The 27,159-nt window shown below is 39.1% G+C and overlaps 1 protein-coding gene across 23 annotated transcripts in view; it reads right to left on the bottom strand.

Annotated features, from left to right (window-relative positions):
• Positions 1-27,159, bottom strand: part of DMD (dystrophin) — a 984,302-nt gene that overhangs the window by 207,823 nt on the left and 749,320 nt on the right. For all 23 annotated transcript variants that reach the window (XM_083438913.1, XM_083438919.1, XM_083438923.1 and 20 more), the window contains one exon: positions 7,529-7,718. In XM_083438913.1, coding sequence (XP_083295039.1) covers positions 7,529-7,718 — 190 coding nt within the window. The remainder of the gene's footprint in view (positions 1-7,528; positions 7,719-27,159) is intronic.

Here is a 27,159-nt window from a genome sequence, read left to right as displayed (position 1 = left end):
CTCAGGCTAGGCAGTTTAGCTTACTCCATAGAGAACTGCTAACTAACAAATCCTCTTCTTTAAAAATCCACTCTAACAAGCAAGGAACAAACAGAACAATCCCCTAAAGTGAATTACTTTGGGACACTGCAAAATCTGTGTTGATTTTGCATTCCAGCTTAATATTTGTCCCCTGCCCATATATATATCACTTGATGACTATTTCTCCATGAAAGAAAAAAGTTTATTGCAACTGATCTCCTCAATATGGTATTATAGCTTCTGGGTTAAAGCCCTTTGTTGGGATAATAGTCCAGACTCCAGAATGTTTGTTGATGTTTCTTCATGTGATTTAATTGTTAGGATCCCTGGAAATCTCTCTTGAGTGTTTTAATGGAGATACCCATCAGAGCTTGGAGAAGGCAACCTCAAAGCTAAGGGCAGGTGTGTGCAGAAGATGGAGTTTGCAATTTTGAAGAGACTGAGAAACACAGCTGTGAATTGAATAAGGACAGGAAAAAAGGATTAAGGAGTTTCTCTCTGAGAGTCTGATGTGAGCAAGGAGGGCTGTCTTCCTATGCACTCTCACCCAAAGAAAACCAAACCCAAGTGGAAAATCCTAGAAATGTCTCACATTGAAATATCATAGCTGTCACTGTTCCCACCTAAAGCATAGTACTGAACTAGACCTTAGGGAGAAGACAAAGATATTTTAATGTGCATTAATATATGAGCCAAGTAGCACATTTTAAGACTATTTTAACATGATATAAGCTTCTGGAAGTCTTAACCTTTTACTTCCAGTGCATATGTAAAACCACTCAAAATATAGTAATGAGAAATCACTTCTGCATGGGAATTTAAAGCAGTATTGTTTCTACTGCCCACACAGTTGCCTTATGGATAATCAGAATAATGGCCCAGTAGAACTGCTTTTATAACTTCCCAGACTGGAGCTAAACCTCAAGTCACCTGGGAAACTTACTTAAGTATAAATTATAGATTTACACAGCCACATGTAGTGACATTTGAGGTAAAAACCCGAGACTGTGTGAAGATATGGATGCACAGCAGTGGGTATCATAGTCACTAGATGACAGCACTTCATTCTACTAATTTCAGTGTGTTTCCTGTGCACAAAACCAAGCAGAAGAGTCTTCTTATTTTGCATTTTCACAACATTTTGCATAGGGAGTTTAAATATAAAGCAAAACATCCTCATCGAGATACACTGAACAGTAAGGTATTTTAATTGAACTAAGAATCTGGGCATGCAACTGACATCTCTATGGTAACTTGTAAAATGATTTCTCACCTTTCCATCATAGGCTACATCTTCAATTAAAAACACATCATTGAGATTATAATCACCCAGTATAACATCAGTAGCAGATAGTGTCATCAAGTTAAATTTGCAATGCATGTCTTTCTAAATTGCACTTCAGGTACTACTATCGGTTGTCTGTTCTGTGTAGACTAATTAGCCAGATTTTCCTCTCCATTTAATTAACAAAGATGCTGGCATGTGACTGGCTTTAATTCTAGCAAACTGATTTTCATACGTATCTTCCCATAACACAAATAAAGATTTCACTTTCAAAGGATTTGACTTGCACTTTCATTTCAGTGCTACATTTTGAAGTTTGCATCTCATCTGTTTTCTGTGATACCACTGCAATAATATTGCCTTCAAGTTACCGCAATCATTCATTCTGGTAACAGCAATAATTGAGAAAACAGAAGATACTACCAGAGGCATTCTTTTCTATTATTTATTTAAATTTCTCTATAATTTAATGAGAAATATTTCAAAAGCAACATTTTTATCTTTTTATGTGACATTAATTTACAAATCATCAGAAACAAACCATACTTAATAATGAAATATTTTACATATGTTAGCAAAATCCACATATAAAAACTACATTTACTTTTTTGTCAGGATTACCTTTACTTCAATTGTTTTTCATTGACAGTGAAAGTAGCATACTAATAAAATTGCAGGTGTGGGGGGGATACCATTAAAAAAACCAATAAATGTTTTCAAAATAAAAAAACTGGTTAAATAAAACAAATAAGTACACACAAACCCAAGCACACAGGCACAATGCAAGTATGTGAAATTTTAACTCATGACTTCAGATGTCCTCATTAGAGTTTTCTATGACTGAACACAATTTTTACTACATCCCCCCAACCCCGCACCAGCAGAAACTAAGTCCATGTGTGTGTGTGTGTGTGTGTGTGTGAGAGAGAGAGAGAGAGAGAGAGAGAGAGAGAGCTTTCAGGGGCCATAGGAACTTGCTTGGAGAGGTGAATCTGGCCCTCAGGCTGGAAGCTAGCCACACCAGTGTCAGATATTCATTTCAACTGATTACATGGAAAAGATAAATGTACTGAGAATAAAAATTTTAAGCTTAGAATTTACAAGTGGAATATACTTTCCACTAGCTGTGCATGTGGATGTAAGAGGAAAACAAGTTAATAGTGAGATTTTGTGGTGGTCAGAAGCAGGCCCAGGCAGCGTGGGCAGCTGGGTACAGTTGCTCTGGGCCTTGGAGGGCTAAGCTGGCTGGTGGACTCCAGCAGGAACCAGCTGTGTTTTTTGTTTCAGTTTATAACTTTATTCTAACAAGACTCCCGCCATGGGCCTCACACAAGCTCTGCATGGGCCTGGTAAGAAGAAACAAAATACAACAGGTTCATTTAAAATGATATAGGACCCCAGAAGTGAAAGGTAGTGAAATTGAAAGCATGTGGAATGAAAGGCAGAAAGTTCATGGTACTGAAGAACAATACCAATATGTACCTGAAGGCATAAATAACTTAGCCACTGAGAACAAAGTATTCTCTATCCTTAGAAAGCTAAAGGTAAAAGCTAAAGGTAAAGGACCCCTGGACGGTTAAGTCCAGTCAAAGGTGACTAGGTCAACAGAGGAACCAGAAGGTGTGGTGTCATTAGAAATAATTAAAAGATTCAGGAGCCTACAGAATGGGATAAATTTGTAGAAGTAATGGAGGAAAAGAAATATGGAAGTAATATGCAAAAGAATTGAACTGAGGAAACCCCCCCAAAAGATTTCCTCTGTATTTCGTGAAATACATTTTTGTGCAGCAGCTGAATAATCAATTCTAATAATTTATCTAATGCTATAGGCCACAATCCTGCAGCCACTTAATGGATAAGTAGCTCCAATGAATTTAATTATCCTTCCAAGTAGCATACACAGGATTGGGCTGTGACCCACTGAAAGCCTTTCTCTCATCTGGAGGAGTACGATAGAAGGGCCTCTTGTTTGTTTACATTTAATAAAATACCATTAAAGCAGGTTAAATATAACATGGTCTTCTATCGAAGCTCCCAAACTGAAGTGGCTTTTACATTAGCAGGCCTAAGGTAATGACTGTTAAGCATTAGCTAAGGTGTATACATCCTGTCATTCAGCAGAGCATGCATCTTATAGCTGTACTTACGGAGAATACTGTTTTCTTATCCATAGTCCATAAAAAGCCTCAAAAGTGAAACTCTGCATAAAAACAGCCTCCTAAAATAGCCTTATAATATCTACTGAAGTGCTGCTCTGATTTCAAGGCTGCAACCCAGCAAATTCTGGATATAAATGGGCTCCTGTTTTATGCATGAAGATGCTATTCTGAGAATAAACCTTTCCTTAACATAAGGAAACCCCTTCAGCAGTACAATAGTCGCAAAGCATAGCAACAATTTCTGGAGCTATAATGACTCCTTAGCACTCATGGGAGTGTAAAAAGCATGGGGACATTTTCAAAACTTTTCATCAAATGCATATCCCTCTACCCAAATGTACCTGGAGGAACTGACTGCATTAACACATTTAAGGGAAGATACGAGAAACTTTTACCCTTTTAAATTTTTAAAAATTGCTCGGATTGTAAATTTAGCTGGACTAGGAAACTAGGAAACGTTTTATAAGGTACTTATCACATGTTCACCCATTTCAGCTGACCTCTATTCCTTTGAGAAAATTACAAATAGTGTGGTGATTCAAAATGCGGTGTCCCAAGGGACAAAAAGCACCCTATGTTTCTAAGGAAATAGATAAAAAATATCAACCTATTGTTCTCCTGATCAAAATGTCCAAGGAGATCATGAGATTCAGAATGAAATCAGGGAACCAATAGATTCAAATTACACAAAAGGAGATTCAAGGAAGAACTTTCATAGAACCACGGAATGGTAGAATTGGAAGGGACCCCAAGGGTCATCTACTCCTTGCAATGAAGGAATCTCAACTAAAGCATCCATGAAAGGTGGCCACTCAACCTCTGCTTCAAAACCTCCAATGAAGGAGAGTCCACCACCTTCAGACGGAGTCCATTCCACTGTCAAGCAGCTCTTACCATCTTAGTAATCACAGCATCATTTTCTAAATGCTCGCAAACTGACCATTTAATTATCTGTACACCTTCCCTGGTATTGACGTCAGACTGACCAGTCAGTAGTTACCTGGGTCTTCTTTTTCCCATTTTTGAAGATGAGGACAACATTTGTCCACCACCAGCCCGGGGGCGGAGGCAAAATGGGACCTGGCAAAATGGGACCCATAGTTGCTGGAATTCACAGGATGCAAAAGTGCTCTTGTGCTTGGGTTCTGCTTATGGGTTTCCCTACAAGCATCTGGGGACGTGGGTGGCACTGTGGGTTAAACCACTGAGCCTAGGGCTTGCCGATCAGAAGGTCGGTGGTTCGAATCCCCGCAACGGGGTGAGCTCCCGTTGCTCGGTCCCTGCTCCTGCCAACCTAGCAGTTCAAAAGCACATCAAAGTGCATAAATAGGTACTGCTCCGGCAGGAAGGTAAACATGCGCTGCTCTGGTTCGCCAGAAGCGGCTTAGTCATGCTGGCCACATGACCCGGAAACTGTACACCGGCTCCCCTCGGCCAATAAAGCGAGATGAGCGCCGCAACCCCAGAGTCGGCCACGACTGGACCTAATGGTCAGGGGTCCCTTCACCTTTTTTTACAAGCATCTGGCTGGCCACTGTGAGAACAGGATTGTTGGACCAGATGGGCCGTTAGAATAGTCCATCAAACTGTTCCTGTGTTATTATTGGGGGGGGGGGGGAGGGGGAGATTACTAGATTTAGAGGGGGGAGAGATTACTAGATATTTTGCTGAACTTTGTCTTCTGTATATTATTACTATTAAACCGAAACCCAGAAGTTTTCGCTTTGGGGTAAAGCACCTACTTCAGAATCTGAACCACTTTCAGGGTTTTGTCTCAAATAATGATAGTTGTTGCATGCAAGCTTACTTGTTAAGTTTTAGAGAGCTCTCAACAGCTAATTAAATTGATCTACAGGTTTAATATATAATGTTTACAGTGATAAAATAACAGGATAAATCTATGTCAATTTCAGAATTACATCTAATATCACAGATCTGGAAGGCAATGTCACATATAATTATTGCCACAAGCCCACAAGGGTAATTAACACAGCGGAGATTTCACATCACCACAAGTACTAAAGCAGAAAATAAAGTTCATTACTTCCATTCCTTTAATATGGGTATGTATCAGTTCAGGCCTCATAGGGAGTCCATGATGTATTTAAATTAGACAATCAAACATAAAATGTAATTACACAACTCCTCTGATTAACGGTTAGTTATTTTGTGTGTGTGTGTGTGTGTGTGTGTGTGTGCCTATATATATATATAGGAAAACTCCAGAAAGCATGGCAAAGATGTGAGTCACTTCAACTTTCATGTTATTGTCAGTTCTGACAAATTATGCTTCCGTACAGATGCTACTTAACACTGTATTTATAATGCAAAGACAATATAATTACATCGTTATGCCAACAAAATGTGCAATAATATCATACGCCCTCATCCCGATTGTACACTGTGAATGAACATTTGATATATTGGTGGTCAGTATTTCACACCGTTAGCAAACCACACATTTATAGCCTGTAAATATCTCTATTTATACCCACCAAAGAGTGTCTGCCTCAAGCATATATCTAAGGGCATTAACATTTAGTGACAGAAGGCCAGCTTTGGTTATATATCTGTGTCTCAACATTACTAAATTTGTTTTGAGGGTTGCATTCAATGGTGGCTCTGTGCTAGCAGGAGTACTTCTGCTTGTGCAAGGCAGGGTACCTCATTTTTGCTGATCCATCTTATTCAACACATCCCCCTACGGCTCCCAAAAACTTTCCCTTGAGGTTGAGGGACCCTATGGAATGGTATGGAATATGGTATAGAAGGCAGGAGGGGGGATTAGTGAAAATGAAGTGCCTTTCCTTATGCTGGAGAAAGTATTTCTGTTAGCATAAAGTGAGCACTGGATACAACCATGAGTACATATGGCTCTACATCAGGGAACGTTAGTAGGAACAGGATGATGCTGTTAATTCAACCCTATTCCTAGAGTAACATAAATTTTGGTATGTAAATGGCTTGCAGAACTGTATTTGCACCTCCATTATAATTTCTAAAGGGGAAATTTTAGATGTAGGTACAGTCCCCTCATGAGAAAGATGTGTGAGTTCCCTCTAGGGTTATAGTACATGAATACATGTAGGGGGACAAGGTAATGCCTTGTCAGATCACATGTTGGCACCATAACAAAGCTAGCAACCAAATAACTATAAAAGGTAGGGGGTTTTTTTATTAAATAAAGCCATAAAAATTAATTCAGCAACAAATTAACTCATGTGGTCTTTACACAGTAGAGTTTTTAGGTTTAGAGTTAATTATGCATTCCCAACAGGCATCTAATAACACTGTAAAAATATTTTACACTATAGTACTGTGCTCTGTATACACATCTTGGCTTGGCAAATCAGACACACATAGGCACATTATGATCAAAACCATGGATATTATGATGCATAATCATAACACAATGGAAATATAAGCTTGCTTGCAGTGCCACTTAAAATGTGGCAACTGAATATTTTATTAAAAGCTGAGTCTGAAAGAAACCCTGATATGAAGATGCCTTTGTTTTTTGTTTGCTTCTAGTGGGGGAAACAAATGTGTGCCCTAATTATTTATAACTAGTGAAAATTAAGACATTGTTTCAGTTTCATCTCATCGGCATGTACTAGACATAAGTCCTAATTTTCTCCAGTGACATAGAAAACTAAACTAGTTCAGCTAGGCAAACCAGAAACATCTAGACAGATTTTACATTACTGTAATAAGCACAAAAGATGTACAGCATGCTCATCTATGCCAAAGGTCTGTCAAGAATCTGTTTCAGTTATATGTGTGACATAGAAGCATCTGTTAGCAAATGTTATTTGCCTTCTCTCCCCTGCAAACAGTACTTGAATTCTCAATATTCTGTTTATTTAAACATCAGACACTCCTTTAAAGAAGATTTAAATAATAAGCATGTTCATTGTTCCCTTTGTTATTTATAAAACACACACTCAGTGCCATTAACACAGAGAAACACAATTTAAAAATGAGCACATCCCTTTTCCGTAAGCTGAAAGGACTCATTCCTCATAGTATAAAAGAATTCTATAATTCAAATCACTTGACTTACCTGCCACTGCTTCATGAGCTCCCGAACCCCTTGGGTATCCTCTAGTATTCTCTCTTTGTGTGTGGCATTTTGCAGAACATTGGCAGTGGTTTCTGCTTCTGTAAGCCAGGCGAGGAACTTTTCCAGATCCAGGTAGAATTGTTGTAGCAGCCTTAGGGCTGCTTCTAATGCGGCCTCTCGCTCACTAACTCTGTGAAAGCACAAATATAGTCAAATGCAGCGTAGTGATAGGAATCAGGACAGGGATAGTTTGTAGAGAGAGGGAAGCAGAAAGAGAGTGTGAGCAATTTTCAATAAATCTGTAAATAACACCACAATAAAATGAGGGGGGATAAAAATGTTTGTGTTCTCTGCTTTTCTATGTCTACTAGCTAATGTTCATTTCTACCTATAGTAGAAAGAGCAAGGTAAGGGAGGAGGGAGGGAAGAGGCTGACAAGACAAGTGGAATTGCTTCTATGGATATGAACACTGGTTTATTTTATTAAATTTAGAAAAAGAGCTCCTTAATCAAAACTCTCCCCTTAAAATCTTCTCTATAGGATGATTGTCAGGTGCCACATAAAATATTTCTTGACCACTAATCAGGAACTATAATTTACCATAAATACTGGTATATCTAAGTTGCAAGGCTAGAGGTCCCATATATCACTTTGAATATATATTGTTTCTATCTGTCCTTGCTATCCTTGCTGTCCCGGTTATTGGTTTTTGATAAGGATAGTCTCAACCTAAAGTAATACTGGTTCCAATTGAAAAGTTAAGCACCTTCTAAAAATCCTTCAAGTTGATACTCACAGTATTTAAAAATGCATAATTTGGGCCCTATTAAATGAAGAAGCAATTAAAGACCTCAGCTTTTAGATAATGAGCATTTCTGAGAGAACTCTTGTGGGGTTTTTTTCTACCTTTGCTCAATCCCTAAATGTACTTTTCATGAAAGCAATTGTACTAGATTTGGCTTTAACACATGTACTTCTGTAACATATGTTTCTCTTATTCATGTATCATGTAGTCAAGAACGACATTCAAAAGCTAGATTTGTAAAGCAGACTGCCTGACACACTGTACATTAATGTGTGAAGGTCAATAATCATGCAAAACTGGCTGTGGCTTTATCACCCGCAGAACATATTAGGCCATTAACAACTCCTGTAGAGCTGAAGCAGCAAGGCTCAAGAAATGAGTGGTTTATTCATCATAAGGTGAATTTTTGCTGAACACAGTCTAATGCAGTACAGTTTCTGCTCTGAGAATGGATAACAGCATTATAGGTTGTTCTTATCCTGTTAACATAAGCATGTGGAACACTTGCAGAGAACTATCAAACAGCCATTGTCCCCAAAATATACATTAACATCTTCAACTATATATATAAATGCTCTGAATTTTGAATGTACAAGAAGTCAAGCCACATTCAATGTACAATTGAAAAGAATATGAGTAGCACCTTGTTCCAATAATCACAAGGCAAGTATAAAAGGAAAGCAACAGAATTCATCCTCAATCTCTTCCTCCATTCCCCAAGATGAAGCTCACCATCTGAATATGATTGCCAAGTTACTTTCCCAACCTACTTACATTGAGTACAGTATATCTTTATTAGCTGGCACTACATTAGCAGTTTTTCCTTCTCCGGAGCAGGACTCTCAGCTATTAATTTATATTCACTTCCTAAATGAAGACATTGTTGACATTTCTGCCTTTATTTCTCTTGAACATTTGGAATCTGGGTTTCAAGAGACTGGGAGGGAAATGCAGCACTATAAACTACTACTCTTTGTTCCTCCTCCTTAAATTAATTAGTATAAATTTGAATTAGAGCTTAGTCTGGAAACTGTACCAGAACAGCCTTGGAACATGTGATGTACAATAGTGCCAATGAACAGAATACCTTTCTCTTGCCACTAACTAACCCTAACTGGGCTAATCAATGGAACAAGTAGTACCGTATTTCAGAAAAAGCCACCCTGTAGGTCCTGGCTTTCTACCTCCTACCTGGCAATCTAAAATTGTCTTCTCTAGGACCACAGACTGCATTTTCACATGTCATTAGTGTCGTGCAGCATTCACAACAACCACTGACTCCTCCCCAGCACAATTTAGATGGCATGTGACATCTGCAACCTTTGCACCAGACAGTCAAGTCAACATGTAATTTGCATGTCCTTCATAAGCCCAGCGACATAGATGTCACTAAATACAGAATCAACCACTACCAGTACCCCCAGCCCACCCCCAGGAGGATTATACTCAGTGCAAAAGGATATCCGCTTGCCTTGTCACACCCCAAATAATGGCTCCATTTTAACAGATCATTCCCTCCTCCTCAGAGTAATGCTCTCCTCCAAGACTCTCACTTGTCTACATGTGATTACATGTTTTTCGAACTGCTGCTACTTCTAAAGTATGCCACAACCACAGTATGCTCAGAACTATTCTGGTAGTTTACAAAGGTTTACATGAAGGAGACGGCTGGGTATACAAAGAAGGGGAGGCTGCACCAGACAAAGAGAACAGTATGACAGAAGGCATGACATTTTGAGAGGGGAGGTTTATCTTTGGTTCGTACACCCTCCCCCAAAGCCTTGACACCTACAGTGCTTTTTTTCTGGGGGGGGGGGGGATACGCAGGGGTATGCATATCCCTAAACATTTTGTGAATCTTTGTACTTCTGTCCATTTACTGTATTTATTTTCTCCGATTTGAACTTGAGTCAAAATGAGAGTACCTCTAAACATTTTTTAAAGAAAAAAGTACTGATTAAAGTCATTCATTTTTTTAAAAGATATACATTTCATATTTGAATCTTTCTTTTTCCAGTATTAACAGTTTCAACCTTGTAATATATTATGTATTTAGATATAATTTATGAAGACCATTGCTATCAAAATTTTTACATGATCCAAGATAAGGGGGGCTGTTTGGAGGTAGGAAATGCTAAAGTTTTCTCCACAGATAAAACAACTTGAAATAACAAGATATATTAACATCTTAGTAAGAATAATGCATTTTAATTAAGAAAACAAGTTTCAGACAAAGAGGCTTATGGGTTAATCCTTCTTTTCATTTTTCTTATTATGAACTTTAAGAAAATTAAAAAGGGATACAGTCTGTCACTGCAAAAGGAAGCTTCTTAATTAGTATAATATTAAAAGAAACACGATAGCTTCCTTAAATTGCAACAATGTAACAACAGATTTTGGCACATACCTCACTAGCTACTGAGGAACATTTTCTAAGTTTATGAATGGTGAGCACAAACATAATATCTGAATTATAGATCAAGAGTAATCAAATATTTTGCATACTCATAACAAAATTACATTCAGTATACTCACATACGCTGAAAAATGATATCACAATATGTAAGAAAAACAATCTTACACTAAATTAAAACAATACTGAGGTAAGAATGCAAGCTGAATAAGAATTTCAACTACTGTTGTTGCAAGACCTTGAAATAGATAGCAGTTTTGGGTGCCAGCCCTTTACATCTTGAATGACAAGAGCAATCCAATAATGTGAATAAAAAAGGGTAGCAATATATCAGGACATATTTTATGGTCTGGAAGATCAGACAGTGCTTTGCATAAATCTTATTTTCCCACCAGAAACAAAGTAGTTATTCTTTATTGAGTTGTGGGGAACATTACAGATACACAAAGATAAAATCTTTGTATCAGTTTTAAAAGCAGAAAATAAAAATAAATAGATGCCTAACTGATTAAAATAACCAAACCCCAAATCCTTGTCACTGACTTTGGATTGCTCCCATTGAATAATCAGTTGTTGTTTTTAAGAAAGAAGTTTACTTTGAGGTTAGCGTCACTGACAGTTAATTAAATCTTACAGAAATAGACACTGGAAAAAACTGCAGATGAGACGGGGGAAATAAGACAAAATTACACTCAGAGTAGAATCACTGAAATTAATTAATGTAAGTTACTTGTGTATGAATGTTGGATAAATTTAAAAGGGTTTCCTAGTCCAGAAACCCAAAAGAAAAGTTTGCGGGTTTCAAGTGAAAATACAGACCTTTTTTGAAACACAAATGTGCATAGGGACAGCCTCAAAAATAATGAGGCTGCAAAGAACCACATCCAAAGCAATGCTTTTTATACACTTCCAGATTAAGCGCATGATTTCTATTCACCAATAAAAGATTTACAACAATCTTAATACTTGTAACCCAGTGTCATCACCCTGAACCAATCAAAATCATTTGGCTCTTCAGATCAGCCTTCATCATAATATAATGTGATTACATATACCGTATTGGCCCAAATATAAGCTGCACCTTTAAAACTGGAGGGGGGGGGAGGAAAAAAGAAAAAATACCTGAATATAAGCAGCTCCATTCCTCACTGCTCCTGGCTGCATACTGGGTTGAGGGGGAGAGCTGTGCTGCATTGCTGATGGCCTTACCCCTTCCTTGCCCTCTCCCTTCCCAGCCTTGGGGGAGAGGACGGTGGACTACTCATAGGGCTGGCGCCACTTTGCTGCACTCCTGGCACTGTTTGCCCTGCGCACCTGGCTGCATACCATAAGGTTGCAAATATAAGCCACACTTTAACTTTTCAAGGTTGGAATTTGGAGGAAAAGTGAGGCTTATATTCAGGCCAATACGGTAATAATTTTTCAATGTATTTCTTTATTAAGACTTGGACTAATTTTTCTTTTCATTAAATGTCTTCCAATATCCTCTTTAATCTGTCTACAAAACAATTCAAGATTAATCACAATTGCAATGCCTAGCTAATTCTCTGTTCATGCATACAATGACCATCATAGATTCTAACAGTTTATTCTTTTCAGTGTTCCAGAACAACCATTCATTACATACAGTACCTAAAAGCAGCTAGTTCCGTACTGTAAAAGGTAGGCAGGCTTAGGCCTTTTCAGTTTAGTTAGGCTATAGGTTGAAACGAGAATGGAATCATATAACCTCAGCCCAAAATTGGAAGCAGGAGAAGATACCAAGAAGAATGGATAATTAAGATGATGGACTATGCTGAAATGGCAAAGATGACCACGAAGATCAGAGATTAAGATAAGAAAAATTTTGAGCAGGAATGGAAGAAATTTATAGACTATTTAAAAGACCACTGTAAACATATTAAAACATTAGCAGGTTTGATATAACATTATGTAATTAAATAATTGGGAATTAAACAAGAGAGAAAACAAAGAGTTTGGAGATAAAATGAGATGCAAGAAATTATGTGGGAAAAGATTGGAATCCAGGGGTGGGGCGGGGCGGGGGAGTCTATATTGCTTCTTTTTTGTAAAAGCACTGAATTTATGAATTATTGTGATTGTAAAATTTGAAAATAAAATATTTTTTAAAAGGAATCACATACCCTCTAACATTTCTTCGATAAAAATAGGGACTTCCTGTTTCATCATCATCATCATCATTCTATTATTTATAAGTCACCCATCTGACTGGGTTGCCACAGCCACTCTAGGTGGCTTCCAACATATATAATATTATATATAATATATAATATATATATATATATATATATATATATATATATATATATATAATAAAACATTAAACATTAAAAACCTCCCTATACAGCGCTGCCTTCAGATGTCTTCTAAAGGTTGTATTGTATTTTCTTGGCTCACATCTCCAACATTTCTCTGATGAAACAGGGATGTCCTAAGGAAGAGCAGGACATTCTGAGATCCAATCAGAAACCAGGATGGCTTCTGTAAATCCAGGAATGTCCCTGGAAAATAGGGCACTTGGAGGGCCTGGCAGTCATCAAAATAATACAGCTTTATGAAATTATTATTTTCTCCATCATGGCTAACATTGGATATCATCCGTTGCGTTGTAGCAACAGTGGAACAATCTGACTCTGTTTGCTAACTAGGAACCATTTAGTGTTACAAAATATTTGTAAAGTCCAAAGCCTGCCTTTGGAGGGGAGTAGCTCCTCATGGTGTCAGTCCTTTGGAGAAGGAATGCAGCAACCCCTACAGTTTGGAAACAGTGTGTATACAGTACTCCTGAACCCCAGTGCTACAAAACCTCTGTAAAGCTGCTTGAACTCAGCAGCCAGCCCAGTTTCAAAGGGAAGGAGGGAGCCAGACAAAGGTGGGGCAGAAGCATAATCAAGCTGAGGTCAATTCCAAAAAGGTGGTGTTTTATCAAAATGAACTATTAACAGAAGTAATAAGGAAAAGAGAAGTGGTGAATAAATCTCCCATCCCAATTCCCAGAGCATGCCAAGTTCCAGAGCTTGAGACTGAGAGCTTCATTGGCAACATATTAACTGGAGGGCATATTTATATAAAAATTATTTAATGCAATGTGCATAAACATTAGCAATTCTAAGGTGTTTCATCTTCGGAGGAAGAAACGCTGGCCTATTAAGAAGAGAGGGTTTGTATTCTTTGCTGCATCCAAAAGCACAACCCCTTTGAGATTTTATAGCAGTCAACAGTGCTGTCAAAATGTGTATATTAATTACTTGGTTAAAATTCATTTAAGATAAAATCCTGGCTACCAAAGGCACTTAAGTGTAAACTGATTATCAAAATAATTAGGTTTTAAAGGCACCTGCTTTCTTACTCTTAATTACTGCAGAAACAACTAAATTTAATAAGAGTGAAATGCACGGATAACATTACATGAGACCAATTAAGACTCACAGTATTAAACTGTTAGCAGTTTTCATTTAAAATTGCCTTCTCTAGAGACTCAGCTTGGTGGCCTTGTATTAGTATTCTTTACTATTATTCAAAAGAACAGGGCAGTTCCCAGCTTTCATTTTTTTTAAAAAAGAATTGTTAGGATTCAAATGAAGGAACTATGCAATGATGAGTAGTAATAAAACTAAGACGACAATTTCAAATTAGTATTTGTAAATGTGTGCTAGGCACTCAGCCTTTCTCAACTTGTGGGTCCCCAGATGTTGTTGACCTACAACTCCCATCACCCCCAGCTAGCAAGGCCAGAGCTCAGGGATGATGAGAGTTGTATACAGAGCTCAAGGATGATGCGACTATATAGAGACACTATGAATGAAAACATTATCAGAATATTGTTCAAAAGAAACTTGTTTAGAACTTCCTGTGCACCAGCCATGCTTTAGCTGTCCCACAAGTGCTGTCCCAAGACATTTTGCCGCCTGAGGTTGAGTCAAAATGCCTCTTACACTCCCACTAGAGCATACTAACTGTTTAAAAAGTCTGCACCCTTTTAGACATTAATTCCTGGTTTTGTCTATCCTCCTCTTATGGTGCTGGTTTGAAACAGGTTGTTTTAGCCTGCTGAATAGCAGGGCTGGGCCTGTTCCTAATCAATATATTCTTCACAGCATCATCTTTGGGCAAAGAGTCGGATATGAAGTGCATACTCATGCTCTCCAAGAGATTAAACTAGAGATGTTATTTTCAAACCACATAATTTCAACATTGCAAACTGGCTGTGTTCAGACACCCCACTAAAGCATGGCTTAGTATAAACTGAACAAGTCTAACTTCATCCTGGGTTCTCATGACCTCCCTGACCTTTCATTCTCCCACACTGCCTGGTGGAGGAGTTCAGGTGCATTTGCTTTTAACATAACTGTGTTTTGGTGTGTTAACATTAACTATATTTAAAACAAGTCAACTTGTGCTAGGGTAGGGTTACCCCTTTTCCCAGGCTAATTTCCGATTGAAATCAACCTCCCTGGGTTTTTTGCCCTGCAGGCAAAATCTGCAACTACCTGCATGATAGCTATATATTTTGTTATGCAGGACAGTTTGGGAGTTAACAGGATAGTGGTAAAGGGTGACAAGATTAGCTTCCTCCCTCAATGCCATCGAGGCCATTTGCAAGAGATCCTATCTACAGATCTTGTTCATCAAATCTAGTGTGGAATTTTGTGTTCATGTGCAAGCCTTTACCAATATGAGAAGTAGAGACAGCATGTAACCACTGAGAGATTTGACTCCTAGAAACCCCAAGCAGGTTTATACTTTTGTGATTCCCACGATCCCTCTGTAATTTGGTTGTTTATCCTGAAAGTCTATTTCTATGTGACTATATTGGAAGGGACTGCAGTTGAAGGCTGAAATAAATGCATTCTATGTATTGTTTAGTTTTGAGATGTTTTGTATGTTTATGAAAATGTAAGTTTTTCTTTTTTCCTTTTATTCATATAAAGTTATTTTATTTTGGTTTTGTATGAACAAAAAATAAAACATAAATTAAAAATAAATAAAGGCACAGGCATACATAAATGTGTTAAACTGGGGGGCGGGGCACTTTATTTAGTTTAAACCAAACCTGCAGAGAAAAACACAGTCATGGGAAATGCTGTAAAAAAGCAGGCTAAGCTTGCAATGGTACCACTCCCATGCTAGGTCAAGGGCAAGCAGCCCTGAAGGTGAATAGGGAGGCTTTCCCACATGACCAACCCCTGGGGCCCCAGAATTCTTGGGCGGATGGGGCAAGCTGGCCTCACCAAAGCCCCACAGCCCTGAGCTGCAGTTCAGAGAAGCAGGAAAGAAGAGAGGGTGCTGACTTAACTAAGTCAGAGGCCTCACCTCTCCAAGTACAGTGACAGACTATGTACAACATAAGCATGCTTGCCTACACGCCTCATGGTGGCCATGAACTTAGTCTTGGCTACAAACACAGTCCTAAGCAAGTGCATGTGAAAGTCTGTGTGAAAACTGTGAACTTACTGTGTGAATCAACCTTCAGTGTAACGCTCTTGTTCTCTCCTTATGGTGTACTGTTGCCTGTGTTATACAGCTTGGTATTTGTTGGAGCATGTTCCACCAAACTTCTTAGGAATTTTGTGACTATGATTGCCATAACAGTTTGTTAGGTTTTTACAACTTCCATGTCTGGAATGATTGTTATGATGGTTCTTTGTATTTTAATATGTAAGATTTTAATACATATGTATGCAGATATTTTGGTATTTTTTTTAAATAAAAAGATGGTTCAATGAATTGTTTATTGAAACAATTGTTTATTGAAATGTAGTTACTGAAATGCTTAGGTGTACGTATTTTGCTTATTTTTAATGTTGTTTTTTTTAAAATATATATTTATGTATAATGGAAGCCACTTATTTCCTTTGTGGAAAGGCAGCATATAAAGTTTAGTCCAATCTCCGTTTCTGTTCAGTAACTAAAAAAAAGAGCCAAGTGAATGGTTATCCAATGCATTAAAAAGAAAGAAAGAAATTAAGCTGTTAACTTACAGGAAGTAAAATGCTGTATAAAAATAAGTAACACCACAATTTCTTCCTCAGGATAAGTTAGTTTCCTTTTGTACCCAGCTTTGGCTACTACAGACTAAGAGACCACATATTACATGAAATCATGCATTTTTAAAAGTAACTAAGTCTCTTGTCAGTTCAAGGCTTGCATTCTTGATTGCATTTGACATAATAATCATTATCATATCGCCAGACTGAAATCATGCTGACAGTACTGAAGTCAGGGCTGCTTCTTCCAATTAACTGAGAATTACAGATTTTCTCGTCTTCCAGGACGCAAGTTTACATTTACAATTCCACCGAGGTGAACAATGTGATGTGATAGATGTAGCAATTTAACTTGCGAACTATTTCCACCCATGTTTACCTTCAGCAGGTAAATATGGTTTGGAAGAAAGCCAGAAGGCAGGCACACTGGCCACACACCTCTAGTCAGTGTGCACATGTGTGTTCTTACATGTACCCCACTTTGAAGTGGTGAAAAGTTCCAGGGCAGTGTTTACCAGGGTTTGGCTTCCTTTTGAAGGCATGCAGGTTACAAGTTTCAGCAGGTCTACAAAAGTTGAGAATACAAGGCTAAGCACGAGCTGAGATACTGATCCAAGAACACACCCACACCCTGCACCTTCCTTTTGAAGTATGGCAGACACTTGTGCAGCAAGCATCATGTGTCTGGGACTGGGCAATCAAATGGGCATTCATTTGAGTAGGCTAGCTATGCAAAGATTGTTTGTACCACTGCTGCCAGTGACACATCCTTAGAGAGACGGGTGGAGTCAGAGCCTTCTTGGCATCAGGTTTACTCTTAGACCTCTCCTCTGAAGGGGGGAGGCTCCTTTGTGACCAGAGGTGGTGTCAGAGGTGTCTCTAAGGCTGGAAAAACCGAACTAGAGGTGCTAAGTGTCATAGGGGTGGGATGTTCATCTGACAGGCCCCTCCCCAGGGTCCTCTACCTCTGACTCTCTGAGCTCCTCCCATTCTATATCCAGATCTGACAGTCCCTCCAATACAACCTCTACAAGGTTCATGGCAATGTAGGAGATAGTCAGGTAAGCGGGACAATCCTGGTCCCTGGGAACTAAACCCCTGTTGGTTTCTCATCTTTAATAGTTACTGTCCAGACACTGTCCATTTTCTTCCTCCACATCAAAGTATACTTTATTTTAGAAAATGAAGGTTTAAGGTTCTCAGAACTGTGGGTGTTAGACAAAAGTTTTAAAGGGGTTCTCTGGTGGAAGAATACCACTAAATACGTCTCTTGTATTCACCCTCAGTTTGTTTTCAGCACATGCAAGAAAACTACAGAATCCCTGTAGATTAGCACATAGTTGTGAAATGTGGAAGGACTGGGAAACTGGGCATAAACTCAGGAACAAAATAAAATCATTAAGTACAGCTGTCACTGCCAGATCTTGATGTACACTGGGATTTTTTTCTTGTTGCCACAAGAAAGTTAAAAACTAATAAGCCATGGAGAATTATTGCATACTCTAATTTTCCTGAACAAATTGCAAAATAGCTGTCCTGAAAAATGGTAAGGCACAGTTACTTGTAGGTATGCTAGATCATAAATTTCTTTACCAAGTTTCATTTGGGAAAATGCTATGCTGGAGTTGGTAGTAGTAAGTTGCAATGATATGACAAATAAAACATTCATTAGAAAAATTCTTGATCAAGTAAACGGATAGTTATTCATTTTAATGTAAAATGAGGAAAGAATGATGGAATATAATTAGTTTAGCTTAGAATTGCCAGGAGGAAGTAGGGAGACTTTAAATTCCTCTTGTCTATCACAGGAAAGTATTATTATAGTGGATAAAGGCTGGTTGTTCTTCTTTCCTACCATGGGGAAGAGAGACAAGAAATAATGTTTCAGATTGCAACTGTAATGATTTACGCTCAAAGTTAAGAATAACTCTTTGTTAGGCTTCAGTACTGTAACTAACTTCCTAAATGTGTGATAAAACATTTATCACTGCAGATCTTTAGGAACAGAGTACATAAGCATGTTGTTGCTTTCATTTGGATTCAGACCTTTAAGAAGGAATGACTTTTGGATCATTTAAGTAACTTCCAATCATATATCCAAGTATGTGTAGATGAGGGTTTATTACCCTTTACAAGAATAGCTTTGGATAAACTCCTGCTTTTGGCAGGGGATTGGCTTTATGACCTGCAGGCTCCCAGGATTTAATAGGATTTCAACTAGAAATGTAGCCAAATGTGACAGATTCTGAGGACACTAATAGCTCTGAGAGGGCGTTTGGACTAAGAACAGCACATCTGAATGCAAATTACAGTTGAAATTTATTTAATTCAACTGTGTATGAATTATCAGCAATGTGCATACCAAGGAAGGTAAAAATGTGGAAGTGAAGATTGCAAACTGATTGGTTTCTTCTTCTTCAGGTGTTCTACACACAATCAGCCATTCCTATTTCCCTGAGCCAATGTGGACAATACTCCATGTTGGCTGACCAGCTTGTCTATGGACTTTCTCCCAATGTGTTGCAGACAACATACTTGTAAAGGGCCCCTGACTGAGCAAACAGGTAGCCAATTCAGGGATTTCAGTCTAGTAGTTATTCTGTTGCTCTGCTCACATGATGAATGCTGGTGAGAGAACTGCTTCATTGCAGCATCTGTTTGAGAAGGCAGGTGCCAAGTAGAGAGCAAACCGCAGTAAGGTGCTACATAATAAATATATGTCCACCATGCGATCTGAGCAACCCTGCCTAAGCTAGCTTGCTACCCTCAGGTACAATGAAGGATACTTTATGTTGCCAGTGTTTAAATAAGATTTAGTTGCCAGTTTGATATGCTTCACTATGTGGCATGGGAAGTGGCACCATCTTCTCTCTTTGCCTCCAACAGTAACCCGAGGTACCACTGTAAAAGTATGATCACTGTTAAGCAAGAGAATGTAGGAGGGAGGCATGGGGTGCTAAAAGTGAGCTGGAATTCAGTGTTGCACAGAGTACCATGGTAAACAGAGATTTATATTTTAAGCAAAGATAAAGTAGTTCTACTGCATGCAAAGAATGGCAGGAAGACTAAAATCAATTAGGGTGCAATTCAATGTAGTGCTAAGAGACTTCTGTCAGTGCATTTCTGCTTGCCTGGCTAAATGATCTCCCCTACCTTTACACAACTTATGTGTGCAACTGAAAGCATAACTTTGTTGTAGCACCCTTTGAAATCTGCAACTCTGGGGCCTTGTTTTTAAAGGGTAGAAAACAACAACAACAAATTGACTTCAGCTAAACTTCTGACCTTCTATCCTTTTATAAGATTAAGATCAACCCAAATAATTGTTCTTGGAACTCTTTATGTGGATGCCACAGAGTGCCATTTAAAAATCTTTTACAAGTTGCTTGCTCTAAAGTCGAGCAGTGTCACTTGAATGCTTTATAATACTGTATAGAACTTTCCTTCTCTGTATCCTTCATTCCATGGACTGCTATTATTATTATGTTTGAATGTGTTCCACTGCAGCAAGTATTTTATATTCTAGATGTCCACCACCAGTTTCTGAATGCTAATCAGTCCATATGCTATAAAATTTTACATGCAATATGGTAGTATTGCTAAGGGAAATCTGAGTTATTCACTGTGTTGTTTCTCCCGTGAAAATCTAACAGATCAGTTTAAACCTTGGCAAAGACAAACAGCAATCCAGCATTGTGTTTCAGCTAAGTACACAGTAAAATAAAAATAAAAGGTAAATCCGAAAATGAAAAGCAAACAGATATACCTCAAATCAACAAATTTATCAGGAAGCCAAGACGACAATAAGCATTTAGTTGTGTCACATCCAGGGAACATTCATATCCGAATACATTACTGAGCTGAGACCTGGATCCTGTGAAATCCTTTGCTTCTTCTGGTGCTTGAGTGATGAGAAAGGAAGGTGGTTTAATTTAAGGAAGCTGGAAGTCAAAAAATGTCGTACTGTACTGAATCTCATTTTGGGGGCAGGGGGCTTCATTCTTATTTCTAAAAAGGAAGAATGGGACTCTTTATTGAGACTTGCAAATGTGCATAGACCACTGCACCCTTTGCCTTCCGTTTGAGACAGTCTTATATGAGATGTTTTTGTGATAAAAAGACAGATATCACCTCATATTATCCCAAATGTTACCTGATAATAGAGCCTTCAAAAAGAAAACAACTAGTTATAATCTTTTTACAATTAGGAATACCTACAGAGCATACTCATACGAGTCTACTCAGAAGTATGCCCCACTTAGCTTAATGAGACATACTCCCAGCAAAGGGTGTATATGTTTGCAGCTCAAGGTAGTATTTCAGACAAAAATGACATTAGCGAGGTCACTTCAAAATGAGGACAAATGATATTTCAGCTATCACAGGCAGTGAAAATTGACAATTCCCAGAAGCAATATGCCTCTGAATGCGAGTTGCTGGAAATCACAAGTGGGATAAGTGCAGCTGTACTGCTGTGCTGCTTGCCGTCTTCCTATAGGCATCTGGCTGAACACTGTGCAAACAGGATGGTGGACTAGATGGGTCTTTGGTCTAATCCAGCAGCACTCTTCTTATGTAGTGCCCTTACTCAAAGCATTTCCTTCCTGCTGGTCGATGTGGCGTTTGCCCATTCCTTGAGATTTTGTTTGTACAGGGGGATGGAAGTGGTTAATGTAGATTGACCAATGAGAAAACTCAGAGGCGGAGCCTACCTGGTTTTGAAGCTCAGCCCAGGGATTTTACCATTGGGAGATAGAGGAGTCAGAGTTAGACAGAGCCAGTAAAAGATGAACATAGCGGTTGTGACAGATAGAGTGAGAGACAGGGATAGAACTGAGAGAGAAGAGCGTGACTGTGAGATAGAGCTACATCTGGTTAAGGGCGCACATTTGAGGAACCGTTCTGAATATATTTAAAACTTGTTTGTTCTTCAATAAACTTTAATCTCCGTTGTTGACTTTACAACCTGGCTGAGACTCAATATTTCACCAGAAGAAACCTGGTTGGTGGCAGCGGAAGAATACAGCAGTGGTGTACAGGTCAATAGTCTGTGAAACGACTGGGGGCTCAGTACAAATGCCACAATATTGGTCGCAGAGGTGGGATAAATACACCCATGAGGGGAAAGGTAGATCTAGGGATGACCACCTTGTCCTGGGTGAGAAGATATACTGGTGTAGTTGTGGAAAACCCAGTGTGTGAAGTGAGGCCAAGGTAATAAATCGAAAAGAGAACTTGTAGCTATTCTGGCAGAGGTTTAGACTTGTGGTTGGGTGAAGTGAGCTTGCAGGGTCAGTGTGAAGACCCAGTGCAGGACTTCTGGGCCAGAGTCTAAAAGGAAACATAGCCAGAGGGAATTGCTGTCAAATCACACTCACTCAAAATGCCACCCAAAAAAGCCTAGAAATCCTGTTAGGGAAAGAACATATGAAAGCTCTGAATGGGGGGGGGGGGGGGGAATGGGAATCCTTAGCAAGAGGGACAGATTTTAGAAGAAATATTAGAAATTCCCTCTGAAGCAGTAGAGCCTAAACTCTCTTCAGAATTTGAAAAATGGAAATTGGAACAGGAATACAAATTTAAATTATAAAGAGATACCATTAAAGCTGAACAAGAAAGGGAGCAGTACCATCTGAGGGGAAAAGAGATGCAATTCCAGTTAGAAATGAGGAGACTGGAACTGGCAGCTGGGGAAAACCAAAACAATAGTGCAAATGACCAAAGCCAGTTTAGGGTAGATCTCAAGCGTTTCCCTGAATTCAAAGAGAAAGATAATCCAGAGGCTTTCCTCATCTCGTTTGAAAGAGCATGCAGTGATTTCCAAGTAAAGGATGAGGAAAAAATGGTAATATTAAGGGCTAGAATTAGTGGAACCTGAGCAGAAATATATGCACAAATGCCAGAAGACCAGTCCAGAAACTTTGACGTGTTTAAACAATTAATCTACAAACGATTTGGAATCACCTTAGAGCAGCTAAGGGAAAGTTCAGAAGGGTGACAAAGCTAAGAGAAGAAACGTATGCTCAACTTGGAGGCAAAATTTCAAATTTCCTCACAAAGTGGTTAGAGCAAGAGGGTGCAGATTCAGTCCAGAAAATCAAGGAAGTTGTGGCGCTAGAGCAATTTTATGCGGCCATAAATAGGAAACTGAAATATCTGGTGACAGAGTGACATCCCAAAACTATACAGGAGGCAGCAACCTTAGCTGACCAAATTAATGAAATTAGAGACCATGGATTTGATGGTCCGAAATCTCAATATGACAAGGAGGGCCATAGCTTAGTCCTTAGTCCAAATAGATTGGAATATCATGTGTGAACTACATTCTAACAGTATTGTCCGTGTATTCACAATCTGCTATTGCAGATTGGAGATATGGTTTATTTATTCCTATCCTTTGTTTCCTGTTCCTTAACTAGTTACTGATCCACAAGAGGACCTTTCCTGTTATCTCACCACTGCTAAACTGAACTCAAGGAGACTTTGATGAGGCACTAGGCTGCTCACCATTCCTTTGGGCATACATTATAGCTCAATCCTTTATATGTTTACTCAAGTGGGACTTACTCACATGTAATATGAAGAATAAAATTCAGTTTCATGATTCTTATTTATTTTTCTTATTGTACATTATTATGAGATATGGGGAATGGGCAGTAGAATGGCAAATGCAATTCAGTAACTTGTAACTTGATGAGCAAGATTTGCTAATTATAACAGCACATTTTCTCGAAGCAAGGCAGTCTACATTAGCACCTATACATTCTATTATGAGTGTATATTTTCCGTGTGAATTCCATACTGGGGCACTTGCCATAGTGGTAGATATATGAATTAGATTAAAATGACAGAACTTTTAGACCTTACCCTGGCTTCAGCATATTGAAATGTCCTAGACCTAGTCACTGGCTGAGCTGTTGAGTTGCAATGAAAGGCTCACAATTTTATTTGGATTCTCTTGTTAACTATCAGCAGAAAGTACCTAGGAACACAATGGTCCATGTACAATCTATGGGAATGGGTGCAAAGAAGCAAGCATTTATAACGAATATTCTGATGACTTTTCACAAGCCTCCACATGTATTACTTGTTTTAAAAGCCAAAAGCCGTAAGATACAATAAAATGTTGTAGGGGCCAGTAGCCTTTAAGTATATATTGAGAAGCCTGACTTAAGGTACACATGTTTTTGCTTTCTGTATCATACTTAAACAAGAATGTAGCAGTAGAAAGAATTAGTGCTTAAAACTAGAAAGAGGCCAAGGGAGTAGAAAACTACACAATCCTGCAGTAATAATTTTACATCCAGGATATTCTGCCTGTTGTTCCCTTCCTTCTAGTCTTTTCCCTCCTCTTAGTCCAGCTGGTTGATATGCTGTTACTAATTCAAGCAGCACAGACCACATAGTCCCCTGCTACCTGTGTTTAACACAAAATACAGTTATTTTGGTGATAGTAAATGCTTCAAAAAAGAAGATGAAGACACATGTTTACAAGTAATCCTGGCTTTTGCCCAAGTAATTAGAGTATGTGCCTCTAGTGCATCTTTCTAGCTACTACAAAAATGAGCAAAAAGGGAAGCACCCATCAAACACTAACAAACTTGGCAATTACAGGAGTTTGAATGTCGTTTTCATTATGGTTCAGTGTTATAAAACAAAATGGTGGGGCAAGGGGTAAATACATAACAATCAATTGCAGATCTAGCTAAGCTAAACAAAATACAAGCTGGCAGATGTTCTCAGTCTGACCGAAACACTTTTGGCTGAACTATCAGCTGCAGGCAAAGCGTGTTCTCCTTCATGGAGAGCACGTGTTGCGGTGGGGGCCGCCAGGACACTCCAAAGTTGGGGGCGGGCTAATTGTTCTATTGGGGCTTCCCTTGTTGTTGGGAAGAAGTTAATGTTGCCATTTGTTGATTGACAGCCAGAAATGCTAAAACTCCTTGCACGAGGCTATGGCTTCCTCTTTTCGACTGTGCATCGGATTACCCATCCCCCCTCCCTAGAATTAGGGTTGTGCGCTTTGATCTTGCTATTCCAGTCATGGGGTTGTCTGCTCTTGAGGCAGGGGCCTGGTAGGAATTTTGTCCATCTGGCTGATTGGCTGGGGCCATTTGGTTTTTGCCTACTGCATAGCAAATCGCCACAACTTGTAAGGTTGCGGTTAGGCATTGGTTTATGGTTTGGTTGGTTGAGGGGCAGTGGTTGAGTGCCTGCCCTTGGTAGGTTGAGTGCCTGCCCCTCTAATGTTGCTGCTGCAAGGGATTCCGTTAAAGGAATTGGGGGCTAACTATTGCTTGTCCACTCTGTCAAGGGGGCTCGGGCCATAGCAATGAGCTCCTGGTTGCATTTGGGGTGAGGGCAGGTTCCCTGCTCCGCGTAACCCCCAAAAGTATTCCCCTATTCTGACTTTCGCATCGTGCGGAATGTCAGTCTGTCCCCCATGGTGGGGGCAGATAGTCGCAACCAATGCCTAAGCAACCACTCACAAATTTGTATTTCAATAAAGGTGTGGCCAAAATTATGCCAAAAATCTTAAACAAAAAATTCTGTGTGATGTGTGAGTTATTGGGGTGGCCCTGGGGACCTCGACACGCAAAGTATAATATTTTCTGTTTTGGGGTGGCTCCTTGTTTGTTCAACTGATGGTTTGTCAAGCGTGGCACACCTTACTGACACATTATGGCTGCAAGCTTGGCGTAAATTAATATAAAACATACTGGAAGTAAGACACTGAGGAATTTGTTAATCATTTCTAATAAATATGGGGGGTGGGAATGCAGCTTGCATTCCCCACATATTTTACTGCTTCATGGTCCCATTACTCCCTTAGATTTGAGAAAACACGATGTTGAAGTGACAGCAAAAGTCACAAGTGGCAGAATTCCCCTCATATGCAATTCACGCTTCCTTCTCCTTCACCCTATGTTCCTATTTCTCACTGTATATAGCATCTATAACCAACCCTATTTTTTGCTGCCTCCTGGTCTTTTCCTTATCTATGACCAGTCCAACAAAGCTCCTCCGGACTTTGGGACCAATGTGAGATCTTAATTGGTGTCTTGAGACAGCTTGTGGCTAGATGAGGGAGAATAAGCTAGACTTAATCCAAACAAGACAGAGGTGCAGTTGGCGGGGAAAGATGGAGACTACAAATGGCCCTGAATGGAGTTTTGTTCCCCTGAAGGACTACATTTGCAACTTGGAAATGCTTGTGCTCTCTAAGCTTACTGAGTAGCCCCAGTTGCGGCAGTGCTCAGAAGTGCTTTTTTCCAACTTCGGCTGGTTCACCAGTTGTACTCCTATCTGGAGAAAACAGAACTTGTTTCACTGGAATGTGTAAGGGACATCCAGACTAGAGCATTGCAGCAAGTTCTATATAGGTCTGCTTTTGAAGATGGCTGCCCTGATATTGGTTGGGTCTGGGCAGCTGGAGTCTACATGTGGATGTAAGTGGGGAGATTCCCTCTATATCCAAGCCAAATCTGTTTCCATGAAACTCAGGTTGAATGCTCATTTCCAAATTATTAGTGATGCTCTGCAGATGATTCTCAACTCCTGGAATCACCATGCAAGTTCTCCAAGATCTTTCTGAGTAACCAGATGTGCTTTACAAGTAACAACTCTACACAGTTTGTATCTACAGATTACAACATTTCCAACAAAACCAATATCAAGCTTGTGACTTCTGTACCACGTCTATCCAACCACAAATTTTCTGGTGTAAATGCTTTATTCACATCATGAGATATACATTGAAAGCTGAGAAAGGGCAGCCAGGATTTCAATCTGTTAAATCAGTAGGCTTCAGTTGGCATACGTATATCAACCACAAATGGGAATTTTGTTTACAGAGCACAATTTGAGAACTCAACAGGATTTGTTAAAACCTGGTGTACAATTAGATATAGTTAACAAACAGCCTGATCAAGTAAAGAAATTTAAATTTCTGGAATGATAAAGAGTGGTTGAGGATTTATTTATTTGTTTGTTTGTTTAAAAACTAAATTCAGATCACTTCAAAAAGGGACAGCTTGCCCTTGTTGTAGTATATAGAAGCAATAAGAAATGGCCGCTGAGTACAATTCAAGCTGAAAGACAACATTCCTATGAAATCACTATAGCAGCTGATGAAGCTTAGAATGACCTCATGAAATAGCTGAAAGAATTGTCCATGGAATTGTTCACTGCTACCACTAACTAGTAAATATAACAACTGAAGTTGAAGATGGAATGACACATTCATGTCCAGCTCACATTTCTAAACTCTCAGCTGCAAAGCTGCATCAGGAGGGGCTGCATTACAGGGGGAAAGCAGAGGGTGTGTGTTTAACCCTTCCCTTACCCATTGTTATTCCTCTACAACTAGCCAATAGCTCTTATGGCCCAAAGGGAGGCTTCTGG

This window comes from Podarcis tiliguerta (genome assembly GCF_965153285.1).
Source record: "Podarcis tiliguerta genome assembly, chromosome: 4".
NCBI classification, from domain to species: Eukaryota; Metazoa; Chordata; class Lepidosauria; order Squamata; family Lacertidae; genus Podarcis; species Podarcis tiliguerta.
Note: the sequence above shows the minus strand (reverse complement) of the source record. Positions and strands in the feature narration are given on the sequence as shown.